The sequence below is a fragment of the Coloeus monedula genome (genome assembly GCF_965178545.1).
Source record: "Coloeus monedula genome assembly, chromosome: 3".
Taxonomy (NCBI): Eukaryota; Metazoa; Chordata; class Aves; order Passeriformes; family Corvidae; genus Coloeus; species Coloeus monedula.
Genome location: NC_138783.1, coordinates 29,633,721 through 29,652,624, shown reverse-complemented (window position 1 = coordinate 29,652,624; position 18,904 = coordinate 29,633,721). Strand labels below are relative to the sequence as shown.

At 41.1% G+C, this 18,904-nt stretch overlaps 1 protein-coding gene across 1 annotated transcript in view; it reads right to left on the bottom strand.

Moving 5' to 3' along the window:
• The window catches only part of PRMT8 (protein arginine methyltransferase 8), a gene marked incomplete at both ends in the record, with an annotated part of 56,720 nt that extends 47,887 nt beyond the window's left edge, over positions 1 to 8,833 (bottom strand). Inside the window, 2 exons of the mRNA XM_082279336.1 lie at positions 8,026 to 8,169; positions 8,786 to 8,833. Coding sequence (XP_082135462.1) covers positions 8,026 to 8,169; positions 8,786 to 8,833 — 192 coding nt within the window. The remainder of the gene's footprint in view (positions 1 to 8,025; positions 8,170 to 8,785) is intronic.
• Positions 8,834 to 18,904: the final 10,071 nt, after the last annotated feature.

Genomic DNA, 18,904 nt, shown 5'->3' with positions numbered 1-18,904 from the left:
CTGAGCCTTCCTGGTCCTATTGGAAGTAATGAAACATAAGCTGTCTGGCCAAAAAAGAAGGACAGGAGAACTGTGAGGCCACATATGACCCCAAGTGTGCTTTGTGGCCACTGAGGGAACACTTCAACACTACTCCTTGGAGACCATGACATACTGCTGCTTCCCAGCCGGTAGATGTTTACTTTCATCATCCTGATACAAGAGAGGGAAGTACTACTTTTAAAAAGGGGACAGGGAAGGAACTGTGACAGAATGCCTCAGATATACTTGGTACCTTGGGACAGGACAAGGAGAACACTAGGAACTGAAGTGTGCGGTCTAGACCAAACAGAATGCTGAATGGGAAGCTTGCCAACTGCACTATGGTGAAGAGCTTGGCACCAGGAAAAGCTGAGGAGGACAGTGGTATAAAACAATGTCTTAGAAAATACCCACCTCCATGCACCTCTTCCGAGGTGGGCTCCCCCTCCTCAAAAAAAGAGAAAATCTTAAGAGCTTAAGCAACTCCTTTTCTGTGAGCAATAGCTAGAAAAAGTGGTAATGCCTCATTTTAAACAAGAATTCACTCAGCGAGGAAAGGACCCAGGTACAGTTCTCAATACACACAGACTTCCAAGAACATGTACAGCAGGACAGGATATTTTAAATGAGGAGAATAATGTTCTCTTCTTCACCTTCTTTATTGTTTCTCTGTCAAAAATTTCAGCTAAACAATTTGTTCTCACCTTAATATCCTTTCAAATGTTTTATTACTAAAATATTCTATTAATTTTGGAAGGCAAAAACATTGAGATTTTATTTATGATCACCTAGCATTTCACACTCAAAATGCAAAGGAAAATTATCTTTAATTTCTGCACTTAACAGAATTTTCAGAAAAGCGAACTTGGCAGTGAGTGCTTCTGAAAATAAGTCTGCCTTATTTGCAGTTCTGGTCTTTAAATCTCTGAATTGTTGATGCAATAAAATGAAGATAAATAGATTTTCTATTCCAGATTTTTAAAGTGAGTTTCCACTTTTATAATTATGTAGATAATGGAAAAGACAGCATTTTATATGCCTTTTGAAATTTTGGGATTTTTTATTTTTCAGAACTGGGACCTAACAAAATCTAGCTTGTAAGAAATATGTAAAGCTATCATCCTTTACCTTATGGTACCTCTTAAATCATAGAATCATAGAATCAATCATAGAATCGTAGAGTCATAGAATCACAGAATATTCTGAGTTGGAAGGGACCCACCACGACCATTGAGTCCAACTCCTGGCCCTGCACAGGACACCCCAAGGGTCACACCCGGTGCCTGAGAGAGTTGTCTGAACACATCTTGAACTCTGTCAGGCTTGGTGCTGTGACCACTTCTCCGGGGAGCTGTTGCAGTGCCTGACCACCCTTTGGGTAGAAAACTTCTCCTGATACCCAGCCTAAGCCTTTCCTGACTCAGCTTCATGCCGTTCCTTCAAGTCCTGGCACTGATCACGAGAGTGAAGAGATTGGTACCTGCCCCTTTGCAAGTTTAATCTCAGCTTAGAAGTGAAATAGTAAGAATGAAGTAGTGCCCATCCTCTTGCAGTCACCATGAAGTGACTCAGCTCCTGAAGACCCTGAAAGAAATATCATGCCAAGAGGCTTCATGGAGCCAGTCAGTACCTGTTCAAGGACACAGGAAAGAGACAGATAGGCTGTGATTAATCAACAATTGCTCCATTCTGGCATGGGGAAGACACCCTTGTGGTCGTCAACTCAGCCACTTACTGGGTAATCTCCTCTTTGCTTCCTTGAGATGAGTGCTTCTCGTTTGTTATTTAGAGGTCACTCATAAAGAAAAAATAAAAATATGGAAAAGACCCATTTAATCCAAAAGTTCTAGATTAAAATAGACATGGAATTAAAGCTAGTGAGCAGGGCAGCAGGTAACAGGGTTCCCTGTGGAATCAGAGGTAGGAGCAACAAGTTCTATCATTCAGCCCCTTGAGCTGTTCATTACCTCACCTGTCAAGGGACTGAACTTTGTTGCAAACTCAGAAAGGCTGAGGCAAAATCTTATGAAAAGAATAGGTTCAATGCTTTTTTACCTTTAAGTATTTCTCTGCTCTGCCTTTACCAGTAAGGGCACAAGCCTTCATCTTTCACAATCAGGCTGAGGATGGAGCTCTGGAAGGCATGTGAATCAGTCTTGCTAAGCTCACTTTTTGCATGGATGTAGAACAACTACAAAATCTATCATCTACAGAATTTCTTGCTCTCTTAAGATTTTGGTGCTTTTCACAAACTGAGGTTGGAAAAAAGTGTCATTGAAGACTAATCACTAGCATGGAAGTTCTCTTTTAGCATTGGCACAATGACACAATATGATTTGGCCCATGATGTCACCAATATGAACCATACCCTTTCTAAAAATCCCAGTCTTCTTGACAATAAAATGTTACTCACTAAAACAACCCTATGCTGGCAGAGGATGAACCATGCTAAGATTACCTTTATCTTGAAACTCTGCTTTGAGTGATTGCTGTTACTCTTTACTTAAGCGTAAATGTTTCTTCATCCTATCTCTATTATTAATGCCAACTAAAACCCATTTCTTCAATGGGGCCAAAATATCATGGTCAATACCTTGAACTTCTAGTATTAAATTTGAGGTAGGAGTGGAATGCATTTAGCTATATCTTCAGCTGAGCTAAATTAATGTTCTGCACAGCTGAAGTTGTAGAAGATGGCTCAGAGCCATATTTCTGCTCCCCCACTCCTGAATTGGCTAGAAACCAAAAAAAGCCCCTATGACTATGTTAGAACTACCTTTTACTAGTCTAATAGCATGGGCTGTTTAGTTCTAGTAGGAGCACTGTAAAGGATCGAAATGTGTTGGAGGTGGAATATTCCCTGCTTTAACTCATAGCTACCTCTGTAGCCCTTGGGAATTTGGCTACACCCACAGCGTAAAGATTCTTCACTGACATCATGGGTCAACTTCCTGACTGCCTTGTCAGCAGTGCGAAACCTCTGGATCATGAGCCAGTGGTCTGATCTCTGTATCTCACCTGCACTGCTTGCACCCACCCACAACTTCTCCCGTTCAAAGTTATGTGACACAGGCATGTGGCACACCACTCAGTAAAGGTTGAAAGTTGTGTTACAAACTGCCTCCTCAGCTGGCTCTGGGACACCAGGCCAGACCTCTCATGACTTCTGTTAGTCTAAGACGCACACCATACAGCAGTGCCATTTCTCTCTTGGGTAAACATCACCCACTCATTAATGTTCATTCTTATATGCTGTTCTAAGCAATTTAATAACACCAAATAAGAAATTTCTACGACACCTTTCACTAATAAACCACGGAATTCAACAGAATGGTTGGAAAAGCTTAGAGGGATTAAATTCTATCTGCAAGATCACCCAGCGCAATAACCAGGAGCAAAACTTAGGTCTACTGAATAAATTCAGTCCAATTTTCTCTGTTACACACACTCCTGCTCTGCTTCTGTTAATTTGTGCTTTGGTAACTTACTAAGGAGAAAGCCCTCTTCCTACTCATGAATCACAAATAGAAGCTCATGGTTTCAATAGATTTTATAATATCTTTTTCCCCCCCTCAGTAGTGGTATGACTGGATTTCATGCAGATAGGACATTGTTATCTCCCCGCTTCTGAGAACAGAATAGTCGGTTACTTTTGCTGACCTGGATCATACAATCCTCAATCAGTCATACTCATCTGTTTAGGGCAGCACATCTATTAAGCATGTTACCCCAAATCTAACTAAAGCCCAAGGTTTGAATAATAGGACATTCAGGGAGGACTCTATTTTGCTACCATAAATAAATTAATGGATCTCTCAATTCTTAGCAATTAGACAGGCATCTTTTCTTTTTACAGACACTGTGAAGTCTTCAGCACAAGAACTGCTTTTTATGAAGCTACTGAGCAATAAGATTGTACAAAATCAGACCAGTTTCAAGTTATAGGATTGTTTCAGTCAGAGACTAGCCTGTCACAGGTAAGTATCTTTTGGATGTGCACATAAACCCTGGCATTTTGTGCTATTGCAGAACTTTGTACTTGTTGCACCCTCTCAGTATTGAAGGGGGCCTATAAGAAAGATGGGGGCAAACTTTGTAGCAAGACCTGTTGTGATAGGACAAGGCATAATGTTTTTAAACTAAAAGAGAGCAGATTTAGTCTAGACTTATATATAGACAAGACATAAGCAAGCAACTTTTTACAATGAGGATGGTGAAACATTGGCACAGGTTGCCCAGATGGGGTGGTTGACACCCCATCCCTGAAAACATTTAATGTCTAGTTGGATGGGGCTCTGAGCAACCTGATCAAGTTGAAGATGTCCTGCCCATGGCAAGGTGGGGGGAGTAGTTGACCTTAAAAGTTTCCTTGAACTCAAATTATTCCATGGTTTTATGATTGTATTCCCTTCACCTGGCATAGGTTCACAAATTACAGGCAGGCACACTTCTTGTGAAATTACACTTCTTTCAGATTTTTTTCTCCATCACTGATATGAGGCCTACTATTGACAAGGATTCCAAATAATACATTTAAAATAAAAAAACCCAGAACACAAAATCTACAGCAGGTCAGCACCATGATTTTTGCAGAATCTTTGTGTATATGTTCTATAAAGAACAGTTTCTCTTTTACCTTGCTTTCTGTCAGAGTGTCTTTAATTATTTGCAGAGAACGCAGTTCTGCATCTGTTATTTATGCAAACAATCCTGTTTTATTTAGACAAGCCTCCTTTCGGGACTAAAGATAGAGAAGTTCATTTTTATATCTTGAGGAGAGATTCTACAGCTTTTGTTCCAATGGAACATCTCTTAAATTTCATGGGATGGCCATGGGCAATAAAGATTTTCTGCATCTTTTCCTTGTGTGCTCCAGACACGGATCTGAAATCATTCTGGCAAGTTTCCTATTAGTGGGACCGTGTGGTATTCAGTGAGGGTCTAAACAGAAAAAACTTATGGTTTTATTCCCCTTGGCTTTTATTTTTATACAAAAGAATGTATGTTCTCAGGGTACTATAAACACATACAACAAGGTACTATAAACACATACAACCACTGCTCCTACTTAAACTCTGGCAGATAGACTGATATCAGGCTGTTATCAGTGAAATAAAATTGCAAAACTATTCTGATAGTTCTGATATTCTCATCCAAGACCCAACAGTACCTGTGGTAACACCTGACCATGTTCTGTATCAAGATACAAGGCTATGGGGGTACTGGCGATGTCAATGTCTGTACAGCCTGGAAACATGGGAGCACACTTCTCTTAAGTTTCCTGGTAACACAAGGTGTCTTCCTTGACTGCAAAGTAATGCTAGTGAGCAATTGCTTTTATATTCTCTTGTATTTATGCTTGAGGAAACAGTGAGTATTGTCTTACTGTAGCTTTGTATTGCTCTTTTCTATGCCTGTTGTCTTTATTTCTTTAAGCTCTTTAAGCTGAAGAGGCAGCACTATGGGCAGCAGAGGGTAGTCAGGGGAATAAAAAGTTTCTCATGTGGTGTCCATATTCCTTGACTTAATGTATTGTTTTAAACTGCTCAACTACTGGAAGTGTACACTTGCCATACTTGACCAAAACTTTGATTAGTGCTCTTAGTTGTGGTAGATTTAAAAAAAAAAAAAAACCTCCAAAACATAAAAATATACTACGAAGCTCTAACATAAGTAAATTAGGTCAAATCAATCTAAGTAAGAACCAGAAGGTCTTTGGAATGATTTGGTGGTAGGGCATTCTGACCGTTTGTTAAACGTTTTAATTCTTCTCTCATTACAGCTGATTTTTTTATATAATGCCTACATCATTGTGACATCAAAATTCTTCAGAAATTTAATATCAAATAATGAGTATTATTGGTACCCCATTTCTTTCAAATGAATCAAATTTTTACCAATTCCTAATTTCCTCTGACACTGTGGTAAGCCCAAAAGTGAGATATTTTGTCCTGCATTCCTTCTGTCACACATATTTGTTAACTTCAGAAGAAAGTCAGACAAATACGGGTTTGAAGGTCAAACTGGTATCATATGACTTTGCTAAATATAGACACTTGACAAGTAAAAGAGCTTCACAGGTCTTGGCATATTTTGCTTGGTGCACTTCTGCCTCTGCACACACACAGACAGACAACTTCTCTCAGTACATATCAGAAATAAGAACATTAATAAAACAGAAAGTATCTAGGCAGGGGTTACAAATGTATCCCTTCTTATTTTCTGAAGGTAGAAGTGGAACAGGATATGGCTAATCTGCAATATTTTCACTCTCATTTCACAAGTCTGTCACTGATGGATACTCTGAGGAGATGAAGCACAGCATTTTAATATTCTCCTAACCTGTATGCAGCAGTGGAATGACTCTGTTTTTGTTAAAAAAATCCTTCTCCATAAAATAACATTGCAGTGTGTGCAGCATTGCACAAGCAGGAAAACATGATTAAACAACAAAAATGTGCTAAGAGTGAATGAAATAGAAATCTTTAAAGAGCTCTTTTCACCTATTTTCCCTGTCTAAAACCAATTTCCATTGAAAGAAAAGGCTTTGAAAGGAACTGTCTGTGCTTGTACATTTCTCGTTGCAATCCTGTCCTGGGATCCTGGGACCTATAATGCAATATGTGCTGTCAGGACTACGACAATTTACAGATGTGCAGCCAGACTTCTTGCTATTTATAGATGCCTCTTCTGCAAACAGTACTCTGTGGGGTTGTAGTGCAGTAGCAGGCATGTTCTTTGATTCAGTGCTTACATCATATTCATTTAAGAAAATTTGGCTCTTCACCCAGCATGGCAAAGGAGGCGTATTTATGAAGGTCAAGCAGAGAGAACACTATTACAAAGAGAAATGTGGAATTCATGAGCGAGCAGGACACCTGCTGGGAGGACTAACTGAAAGGAGGAGACATTTGGCAGAGATGTGGAAATAATAAAGAACGGAACAGTCATGTGTTCACAGTTGCTTTTGCTCTTTATTACCTCTGTGGGGTAACTGGGGAGAAGGTTCAGTGCTGCCCCTGCAAGGGCAAAGCTGTAAAGTTGTTTGGGGTGCAGTGTCCATGGGGTCTGTACATGTCTATGCTGCATCTTGCTTAAGCATGTGTTAAGTGTTCAGTCAGAGTGCTAGGCACAGTCTATTAATAGCAACAGCGAGTTTGGCACACGCTCGCACTTTCGCCTGTCTCCTTCTCACATGCTCCCAGAGATGCTGGGACTGCATCCTGCATCCTTCTGCTTTTCCAGACCTGAGACTTCGCACACTGCTGTATCCCTTGAGAAGTCTCAGTGAGGTCAAGACAGCCCCAGACAAGTAAACAGGGGCTGCTCAACCCCAATGTTGAGGAAGCAGAAGGTAACGGGTGGGGGAGCGGTGGGGGGGGTGGATTTCTTGCAGAAAGCCTGGAAGCTCGCAGGGTACCCTCCCGGTCTAAAGGCAGAGCAAAGCTATTTTCGACACTGCCCAGGCTAGCCGGACAGCCCTCACCTCGGGCAGCTCCGCTTGGTAATACCCAGGATGCTGCAGAGACACGGATGCTCCTGAAGTCCCCCCAAACGATCCTAGCTAAGGCTGCCGGCGGAAAGCACGGGGAGCTGGCCAAGGTGCTGCCGCAAGAGACGGTCCGTCCCTTTCGGCCTCTCCACCACCCGAATTACCACCGCCCGCCCCCCGCTGTCCCCAGACCCGTCACCCCGCGGAGCCTCCGCTCCGCACGGCCGCCCAACTTCCCGGGAAGCCGCCGTGGAGCGGCGGCTCCGGGCAGCGCCGAGCGCCTGGAGGGCTCGGCGCCGGGCAAACTTCTCTGCTTACGGGGAACGGAGGGATCCGGGGAGGAGCGGAGGGGAAAAGGGGGGCAAATGCGGGAAACCGTAGCAGCAAGGCAGGCAGGAGGTGGCCGGAAGGGCCGGGAAAGTTCTTCTGCACTTACTGCTGCTCCTGCCGAGGGATCAGTGCTCGGGTCTGGGGGAGCGCGGGCGCCGGCTCCGGCTCGCATCCTTACTCACCTCGGTGCTGTCGGCAGCGTTCTCCGCCATTTTCCTCCTTAGGAGCAGGCAGCGGGAGGAGTGTTTCATTCCCATAAGAGCTAGCCAAGGGGTTGGGGCTTCGGGGCTGGTGTTTTGGTTTGTGTTTTCAAAGATCTCCAAACACTGGTGTGCGCCAAATGACAGGGAGATAAAAAAAAAAAAATATGGAAAACAGCAATAAATCAGTCAGCTTTGTCCTTTCTGCGTCGTCCACAGGAATGTTTGTCTCCTCTTAGCATCGGGAGCTCCTCAGGCACTTTCAAGTCCTCCTCTTTCTCCCCTCTCCTCCACCTCCAGCGAGTTCTTGGGGTGGGCAGGGAGAGGCGGCACACACTCTTCAGGTTAAACTAAAAGGCTGTCGGGCTATGAGTCCTCCCCTTCAGAGAAAGCAGTCAGGCTAAACAGGAGAGAAGCACCAGCTAAACTGAACTTGGGCGTGCAGTGACCAGCTGGGCATCTTTGTGTCCTGTGGCTACTCTTCCAGAGGCAGAGGGAGCCAGAGACAAAGCAACAGGACAAGGAAATCATAGCCCTTTCTTTTCCTTCTTTGGGCTTCTTTCCTTCTCTCTATGTCCCAGGACACTTCCTTTAAAGACGGTCACAGAATTTGCCACCCTCTTTCTATGAATGTCTTCTGAAACAGAAATCCCTTCTCCTCCTCCTTCTCCCTCCCTCCTCCCCCCCTCTCCCCTTCCCTCTCCTCTTCCCTTCCCTCTCTTCTCCCCTTCCCTCTCCCTACCCCTTCTGCTCTTGGGCAGAGCTTGGTGCCCCTCACTGGGAATTGCATTCACGTGTCTTTCGCAGGAAAAAAATATAATTTCAAGCTCCCCCCACCCGTCGCCTACACCCTCTCACACACAAGCACGCATTCACACGTACACACACACACGTTGTCTTCCTCTCACACAGACATGCACAATTTTTTTTCTCTTCCCCATCCCTCCTCTTCTTTTGAATCAGCAACACTTTTCTTTGCAAGGACTCTCGGCAAGGCTCTTAGAGAGCAACCGAAGAAGTCTGCTCCAGCTTCTTTCCTCCGAGTTAAGTAGCAAACCTGCTTTCTTAATATATCTTCTCGTGTGTGTGCTCCCAGCTCCTGTTTTACTTGAAGTTTTTCAGGAGGATCCACACTCCGTCAGATAGCCGTGAACTGTAGGAATATAGTCCCGATCCGGCTGCAGTTCCTGCTGAAAAGGGGGGAGGAGGAGCTGGGGGGAGGAGAGGGGAAGAGGCGGAGGGAGAGGTCTTGCTGGGTAGGGAAGGGAAGAGGCTAAAGGTGATTTGAACTTGTTTTTAGCCTTTTCCTAATGACATCTTCCTCTGTAGGAGTGCATCGCCACCTTCCCCACACGTTTATTTTGCTTTCACTCCTCCGGGCACTTTCTAGTTCTGAGTTGTCAGCTGGGAGGATTGGGTTTACCTCACTCGTGTTGCTGTGGGTAAGGGCGGGAGAGGGGGCGTATTACATAATTAATCCTTCCAACTTCACTTTCCGCAGCTCCATCTCCAGCCCACTGTTCTCACGTTTCTGTTTTGTTTTTATACGGAGGAGGTGAGAAAATAATGCTGGTGTGTGGGTGTGTGTTGCTCGAAGGATTTCAAGGACCAGAACAGGATTGCTGCTCTATGAACAGTTTGAAATTATTTCCTCTGGGGGTGCCAGTGGAGACCTGAAGAAGAGGTTTGAAAGATTACTTTTGATGCATATTTTAAGGACATAGGCAGCTCAGATGCTTCGTCAGTAACAGATTTTGATAGATTTGGGGTTTTGAATTTTTGTCCCTTGCAGCCTCTTTTAATATATTTCAATTAGAGTTTATCCTCAGCTGACCTCTGGAATACTGACATACCATGACGTACTGCCAAAAAACAGGAGGCCCCTGGGTACACAGGAGGCAGAAATATTGCTGGGGGTGGGGGGAATGGAAATAGAGAATGTGAATTAGAGAATAGAGAGCAAGATTATTCTCCTGCCCCATTGGGGATGAGGAGGTGGGACCAAGAAAATTAAATAAGCGAATTTCTCCTTTTTACTTGAGTGACCCTCACAAATTCTTGCTCAGAAACGGATTGGTCGGTATACAATAAATTTCAGGAGTTTGTAATAAGTCACACAGAAGTAAGAAACCTAGGGAAGCAGAAGATGTGTGGTATGCTGAAATGTCATGTGGCAATGAGAGTATGCCATGTAGGGCACAATGGCACCATATGAAGTGGTTTCAGAATATGAGAATATATTTTAGGCACACATTCCGTACAGTCTGAGACTGGACCTCTGTGAGACACTTTGTGGAGCCGTTTGATCACTCAGTCTTTCACAAGCTTCTGATTTCCCCCTATTCCTTTCATCTCACATTTATTTTGACACCTCAAATTCTTTCATTAGCTCCACATCACTGCTAATTTTTTCAGTAATCCACACCTTCTTTGTTTATATAGTAGAGTTTAATTTCACACTTTCTAGGCATGAGGCTTAAGTAATGACAGAAGTGGAAGCAGGTCATCTCCCCTTTTCTTTGTGACATTCATAGGGCTTTTGAAGGTCTTAAAACCCTTCAGATATAAAAACCTCTATAGTCATTGCCACATATTCCAAAGCTGCTCTCATAATCTTGGGCTATGGACCTCTTTCTCACCAAGTACTTCAATTTCTAGGTGAAGGGGTAAGGGGAAAAACTAATCCGCAGATAAAAATTTAATGTCTCTGCAATCTTTGTCACAATGGTTTATTTCAGATGGCATGAATATCTGGTGGTTAGTGAGTGCATGAAGTTTTAGTCAGCATGCATTTGGACTAACCAGCATAGTTTTTGTCTGTCTTTTCTATTTTCAGGTGATACACACAGCTAAACTTAGCCTAATTAAACATTTTTAAATAAACCAGTGTTCTATAAAGAGAAAAAGTATTAGATTTTGCAAAACTACTCCAGAACATATTTTCCAGTTTTCTCTGACAGCTGGGTTTGTATTTCTGGTACAGCTCAATCACTCTTTAGTCAGCTAAATGAGGCATCAGGTTTTCAAAAGCACTCAGCAACTAGCAAAGTTGGCAGGCGGGGATTTAATATATCCTTCCCTCCTATGCTTCAGATACTGCATGACTTACCCTGGCACCTATTCTTGTCCTCCTCCACCTTTTTGTCAACACAGATGATACCTGACTGCTCATCCTTGAACGTAGTGCTGATGTTTTACGGATACTGGGAAAGCCTTCCAGTCTCTTAGTTTCCCGCATAAGGATGAATGTTTTGGTCCCGAACTCCTTTGGAAATCTGCCAGATGGTTGGTGTCTTCACTCCATTTATGTTCTATATGTGATTGAGGAAACTGCTTTGAAAACACACATACTGTTTGCTCCAATCTGCTTTATTCCAAAGGGGAAGTGATTGGTCCTACAGGAATCTTTTTTTGTAATCATGTAGAAGTTATTCCTTTTAATAATTTTTAAGAGACTCAAAGCAGTTTGTTTACACACACAGATGTCTGTGAGCACAGAGAGATACTTGGCCAGTCCTTCAGTTTGAATATGAGGCTTTCCATATAGTGGAAGTTCCCATTGATACTGAAATTCACAGCAACACTGAACTTGGGGATTGTGAGCTTTCATATGGTTTAGGGGACAAATTCTACTCCCATCATGTGAAAAAAAAATCCTACTGACATCACCCATCACCTAAGGGTGATAGTTGATTAATGGAACTATCTTGGGAACATATTTCTGAGCCCCTGTTTTGTTAGAGCTTGAGAAAAAGAGAACTGGCATGAGGAAAATGTCATGGTAGTAGAAGTGCATTTGCAGCAAAGCCAGGAGGTGTCAAAAGCATCTTCTGAGTTTGAATATATCATGTGTAAGTACATGTGAAGGCTACCAAGTATTAGGAATTGAGTAGAATGGTGCTAAAGAGAAAGTGGAAAGGGAAACATTTATTACTTCAGATTTCCAATAATAGCAGCTGTGGTTGTGGCTGCTATGCCACTTGCTGAGTGTGGCAATAGCACTGTGCTGGCTCTCAGAAGATTCAGACTTATTGCCAGCTTTGTCATTAGCTTGGATGAAATCCAGATGCCTGCATCTGAGATGGGGCAATCCTGTGCATTGGTGCAGACTGAGAAATTGCACAGCAGTCCTGCTGGAAAGCATCCGGGGGTTATGGGGTGGAGGTGTAGCTGGGTTGGATATGACTCATCACGCTCTCCGACTGCGTGGAAGGCAAACTGCATCATTGATCTACGTTAAATGGAAAGTGGCCGGTGGAGTGAGGGAAGTATGATTCTCTCTCTCTCTCTGCTTGGAACTGGTGAGACCACACTGTTGATTCCATTTCCAGAGCTGGGTCCTCTGGTTCAGGAAGGAGGCTGATACATTGGAGATGGCTCAGTGAAAGACTACTACAGTCGTCTCTTAGGACACTAAGCTCTGAGGAAAACTGGGCTTGTTGGGCATCCAGTAGTGGCTTATGACTAGCCTTAAGGATTATAACTAAGATGAACCAAACTCCTCTTGGTACAGTCAGATCATTTGAAAAAGGGCAACAGCTGCAAGTTGTGGCTTTGGAAGTTCAGATTCAGTATCAGCCAACTCTTGGACTATAAATCCCTACTATGTCTCTCAAGGTTGCCAGTACTTCAAATGTTACTCTTATTCCTGAAACTTGCCCATGTTAATTCTGAATAATTTGAAGTGAATTCCAATTCACACAGTGGATTTAAAGATCTTATTTTATTTATGCTGTTCCTTCATGGTCCTTTAGTTTTCCTCATTAACATTTTTTCCCCCGCCATCATCTTCTTATCTTTCTTCACAAACACTGCATATTCCAGCCTTTTCCTGGGAATTGTTGTAGTTTTCAACCATTGATGCTAGGTTTGAGTGAGGAGGGGTCTGTCAGAAGTTAAGCTGATCTGAGATACCCACTGCTGCAGGCCAAGAATATACGTCCAGGGCTCAGATAATTCAGTGTTAATTTATAGACGCCTTCTCATGGACAAGCCCTTAGGCATACTTACAGATAATGGAACACCACAGAACTATCTCTGCAAAGATTCATCCCCAAAATTTAAATTCTTTTTTCTAAGACTGTAGACTTCATTTTATTTAACAACAAAAGCTCTATTTTGCAGTTGCAAGCCTGAAAACTTAATCTAATTAAAATTTAACTGAAATGTTTCTTCCATTTTTTTTTTTCCATTGTGAATGCTAAACTCTAAACATGTTGTAACTGGGTCAGTTTGAAGAAAGTCCTATTCTGACAACTTCTGTAAAGGGCACCAAAGTGGGTCTCCAGTGCTCTGTGGATTAGAGGAGTTAAGCAGGCTATTGAGAATTGTGATTACTACAATGGCAGAGATAAATGGGCATAGAATCATGATATGTTTGTTACACACTGACCTTGTTCAGTTCCTGCCTAAACTTTTGAGCATTTACAAATCATGCACTCAGGACAGACAGCAAAATACTTCTGAAGTTTAATGTCAAAGTTATCTTAAATTATGAGGTGCATAAATTTTTTTTATTGCAAAACTTATTCCCTGGCAAGAAAAACATGGGTATACTGGAGTGAGTTCACTGAAAGGGCCACAACAATTAGGCAGTAACTGACGAACTCTCTCATATGAAGATAGGCTCAGAGTGCTTGATGTGGGAGGGGGTGAAAAAGATGAAGCCAGACTCTTCTCAGCAAAAGGAGAAGAGCAAATGAGCACAAATGGAAATAAAGGACATGGAAACATTAAAAAAAAAAATCCATTTTTTCTGTGAAGGTGTTCAAAGATATTTTGTAGTTTCCTTCCTTAGATGTATTAAAAATCTGGCTACAAATGGCCCCAGCTGTAGCTGACGGTCCTTTGAGTGGGGGCTGGACGAGAAGATTTCCTGATGTCTTTCCTAACTTCAGTGATCATGTGATTTTATATAATTATGGAAGATCTATGAAAGTCACTTAGATGGCTCTGCCTGACTTGGCAAATGGCATCTGTCTTTTTGCTTTCTCTTCTGTATTATTCCTGAAGCCTTGAAAAGAGAAGATTACATATTTATAATCTCATACCATGGTGATTTGATATGTGCAGCCAATACTTTCACAGAAAAAATAAGCTGAGAGAAGTGGCAGACTGTTGCTTGTATTCTATTCTAGAGTTTTCACAGGGGAGAGAAGGTGTGTAATGGTGTTTGAAGAGCATTACAATGCCATCCCCCATAAACTATCAATGGGTGCAGAATATTGTACCTAGGCACACAGCTTATCAAAAAGAAAGTGGAGTAATACTCTCAGAATCATGAACCCATCCTCACTGAAAAGAAATGCAAATCACTAGATTCCATCCTATCTTGTCACTTCTTTTGTGTGATAGCTTTAAGAAACTTTCCTTTCTGAGAAAAACTCTACCTTCTGCTTTATACTGTTTGCTGGAATCTGAGATTGAATTTCCACACTTGGAGACCCATTCCTTTTTCATCTGCTCTGCTTGTCTCTCCTCATGGATTATAGCATGATTAGCAAGTCTGAGGTGAAGACCAAATATGTAAAAATGTCACTTTTCATTCAAACGAGGTTTTCTTGCTTTTTAAGTATCAAATCTTAGTTGTTTCTTTGCTTCTTAGAGTACAGTCTGTACTTAAACTTTTGAATTGCTATGTCACATGAGGTTAGAGGAATTTAACTTAACCACACATGAAGCTGCAATAATTGAAATTACACTTCTCTTATTTCTTTGCCCAATAGCAGGCATTCTGTCATCTTTGTTTCTGTCACTTTCTGTTTTTCAGAAAATGGATGAGGCATTTATTTGCCTCCTTCAGTGATACACATAATGCTTTGGGAGCGCTCCTGTAAAGCATTTTAACTGGAAGATATATGAAAATAACTTTGATGGCTCTGTCAGGTCTGGCAAATGGCTGTCTGTCTTCTTGCTTTCTCTTCCATAGCTGTCTTATACAGTAATTCATTCTGCTACGTTTCTCACGTTTTCCTGTTGTGAACCATTTTCTTCATGTTCAGCTGTCACTGTCGACAAGCAACCAACGGTAACTATGATAGTGGGCTGGCATTTTTTTCTCCCCAGTTTGGTATTTTCCTTCCTCTTCCATTAAGGAAAATTGCCAAATGCTGCTGCCTCCCACTAAAACGTGAAAAATAAGAAAGTGTGATCAGTACCGTGTATTTCATGAGCTGAGAACAATGTAGCTCATTTTCCAGAACTGTCTATAACTTAGCAAAATGAGGTCATGTCTCTTCAGAATGTTGCTTGATGATGTTCCCCAGTAAATTAAATATAATCAGGTTTTGGCCAGGTTATAGCATGGAGTCAGCACTCTGAGGTGCCTAAGATGATGATATTTTTGGCTGCAAACAGAGCTCAGCCTCCTGGATTATTGATCTGGTAGTAGACCTTGGCACCTGATGTAGCTGTGGACTTGAGCAGAATCTGGAATCTCTGCTAATTCATCTGTGATTGGTGCCAGAGAGAAGATTGACTTATTTATACTAAACTCTCCATAATACAGGTATAATTGTGTGACCTAGGTGCTGATGGTGCCCCTCTTCTCTCTTTCTTCAAACTACGTAAAATAGAAGGTGGTATAAAAAAAAAGAGCCAATATTTGGAATTACATGAACTCTATATGTGGCGTGTTTGTATTTCCTCTCAGGAGAAAAAAAATTCTTAAGAAGTATGTAATGGTTTTACTTGTAATGTTCAGAAACCTGCTTGATATAATAAAAAGCCTCTGGAAATACAGATGTATTGGACATAATTTATTAAAAGAATTTATTAGAGAATTTAAGTCAGTGTAGCAGAGTTCACAGTTTGGGTGAGAATGAAAGCTTGCTTCTGAGAAAGAAAGGGGAGCCTGAACATAGCTAGTACTTCTAAAGACAAGGTGAAAAAAAAAAGAGTTCTCTTTCTTAAGGGAAGTTTCTTACACCAGTTATTTTTGTTACAGATGTGGCCTAGAGAAGCCCATCAGGCTTCAAATCCCATTGTTCTGGGTATTGCCCTTCAGATCCTGCTTTGGTAGTTTGCCACTAAATAGATGAGAGCAAAGCATTATTTCCCTGATTCTTGCCTTACAGTTTTGCCACAGAGCTCAAGTGAATTACATGAAAAATAAAACAAATTCCAGGAGGGCTGGGCCAGAGCCAGTTTTCAGGTCTATTTCAGTAGCTGACAGATCTTTCTGTCCATAAGCCTAAGAACTGGCATTCTGGAAAAAAACTTGAAATGAAATTCAAGCTGCTCAATCAAAACAGTACATAATTAAAAACGGAGTATTTAGAAAGAAGAAATGATGCAGAATCAGAACTCTTCTTGTGACTAAGCTAATTTGTGTGCTCCATTCCTTTTCACTGGGAACACAATCTACTTCAGTGTGGAAACAACACTAATAGTATAGATGGGTTTAACAAGAAGGGTACACCACTGCAACTCCAAATGAAAATATGCTAATCTTTACTGCAGTGTTGGAGCCTGCAAGAGGTTTGAAAAAGATGTAATTTCTTAATGACATAAAAAAATATAAGAAAGTGGCACATTCCCTCCCTTGCACCTAGTATGTTCTGGAAATACATAAAAATTATGATTTATAGGTAGTAAATCCATGTATGTACAGCTTATAAAGAATTACCAGCTTGGTGAGGAGGAAAAGGGAAGCTACAGCAATCTAAACCACAGAAGATTTAAATTATAGGCAAATGTAAAGCATGTTTTTCAAATGGCATATGAAAGGTCATGTTCATTTTGTAAGAGTATGAGCTCAGGAGGAATTAGAGCTGTTCTGTCTTTTGATGCCAGGATAAATTTAAAAAGTGAACACCAACAACCTTGAGCCACTATGAATCCTATAATGATTTCTGAAAATTATGGTCAAATAGGAGCATAAACATTGAAGAACATTTTTAATAGGAAAGCATATTGAAGTTTCTAATGCCTATGTTAGAAATACACACATGGTTAGAAGCATCAGATTTTCATCTTGACTCTATCCCAAAATACTAGATGATTTTATTTTCAAGTTTTGTGATCTATTATATTAAGTTAATCTGTAATATTATCCTGGATTTTGGGGTGTGGATGATTATCTGGCAGTACATGTCTTGTGCTGTACATGTTTAAAGACAATATTAAAGTCTCTCTAAGTGCAAAGTATTATTTAAAGCACTTCTTAAATGTGACACAAGAATGGGAGAGACCTAGATTATTATTTCAGGTGGACTGGAACATCATCAGATATTACAATAATATTTGTAATACTATTGTATCATTTTACAGTGATATTTGTAGTATCATTGCAAGCACGCATAGACTTCAAATGTATATGATATGAATCATTTCATGCACTGCAAACCAAAGTGTTTGGTTATCCAGTACAATCTTAGAATTTACAGTAACAAAGAACAAGAACTCTTCAAACTGTGGTTTGCAAAAGGAAGAGAACAAAAGAGATTGAAGATATGGTCGAGAGCATTGTCTAATACAGTAGCCTAATCATGATTACTCCATAGGGATGAATGTATTTCATATATTTTTACATTAGATGTTTTTAAAATTATTTTGTCTCTCTGAATGATTATTTTGCCTCTCTGGTACATTTAATAGCTGTTTTACCTTCAGTACAAATATAGTAGTGAAAGACCCAAAAATTCTCCCGTCTGAGAACACCCCAAGAGAAAAGCAATCATGAATTCCCCTTGTGGCAAGAATTTTGTATTTTAAGTTTTAATTGTGATATAAGATTGAACTTTGAATTTGACCTATAATTTTTGACTGTTGCAGAAGCCTTTGAAAACTGTAACATATAATTGTACTAATCAGCATATTCCAACATGACTTGTACTGTGCTCTCAAGTCTGCTCATCCTGACCTCTGAGCCATCAGGTCCATGAGTACTCACAGGAATTTGAAACATGATTGTTAAAGACTAACAGTTCTGTATATGTAGTGATGATCATCAGTGTAACAGAAGTAGTGACTGTTGCCAAGAAGTGTGTTGCTGATGGATGAATTTAGAAAAAAATCTGTTTTTCTTGTTTAAAACTGGAACTTCTCGCCCTGATGTCTCAGTTTTCTAAACGTTGCAATTCCAGCAATTCCCTATCTGGTATATAATATCCTGATATACTCATTTGTGACGAGTTGCAGTCACAGTGTAGCTGTGTATCCTGACTGTGCTAATCTGCATATTCAGCACAACCACTGATTCCCTGGGTGGCTGAGGAACTCTCCAGACTGATCCTGCTGGCTGAGACAACTCATTTGGGATAATGGACTGACATGACATGCAGGGGCCAACCAAACTCCTAGTTGCCTTCACAAAAAAGTGACAAACCATTGCAGAAGCTCTCCATGAGAGAATTTCAGCTGGTCCTGGAGGTTTTCTCAGGCACTTCCTGCTGTTTATAAGCTAATTGACAGGCACTATTGTCTCAGAAATTCTCCCAGGTAATTGATGCTGTAGAATTGGCCAAACTGTACATAGATACTCGTAACTGCTCTTCAGAACTGTTCTTGCATTTTCAGAAATGGTCAAACATAACATTTGAGACATCTAGACTAGGTTTGGCATAAGACTGTTTGCCAGCTGTGTTATAAGAATTCAGCAGAGCAGCACTTCAGTGGGTCTCGCTTCAGCTGAAGAGGCTTTTGCAAAGACACTTGCAACAGAGACTTACAGGGTCACTGTTCAGATACCAGTTGACCAGCCTGTTTGTGAGATTTGATTTCCTATGTGAATGTTATCTTATGCAAAAAATAAAAATAAATAATTTTTTTTAACAAACAATATATCTTATGAGTGTCTGTGCACCCATTCTCACGTGCATCACCTCCAGTGGAACGTTTAGAGGGGGGAATTGACAGAGGA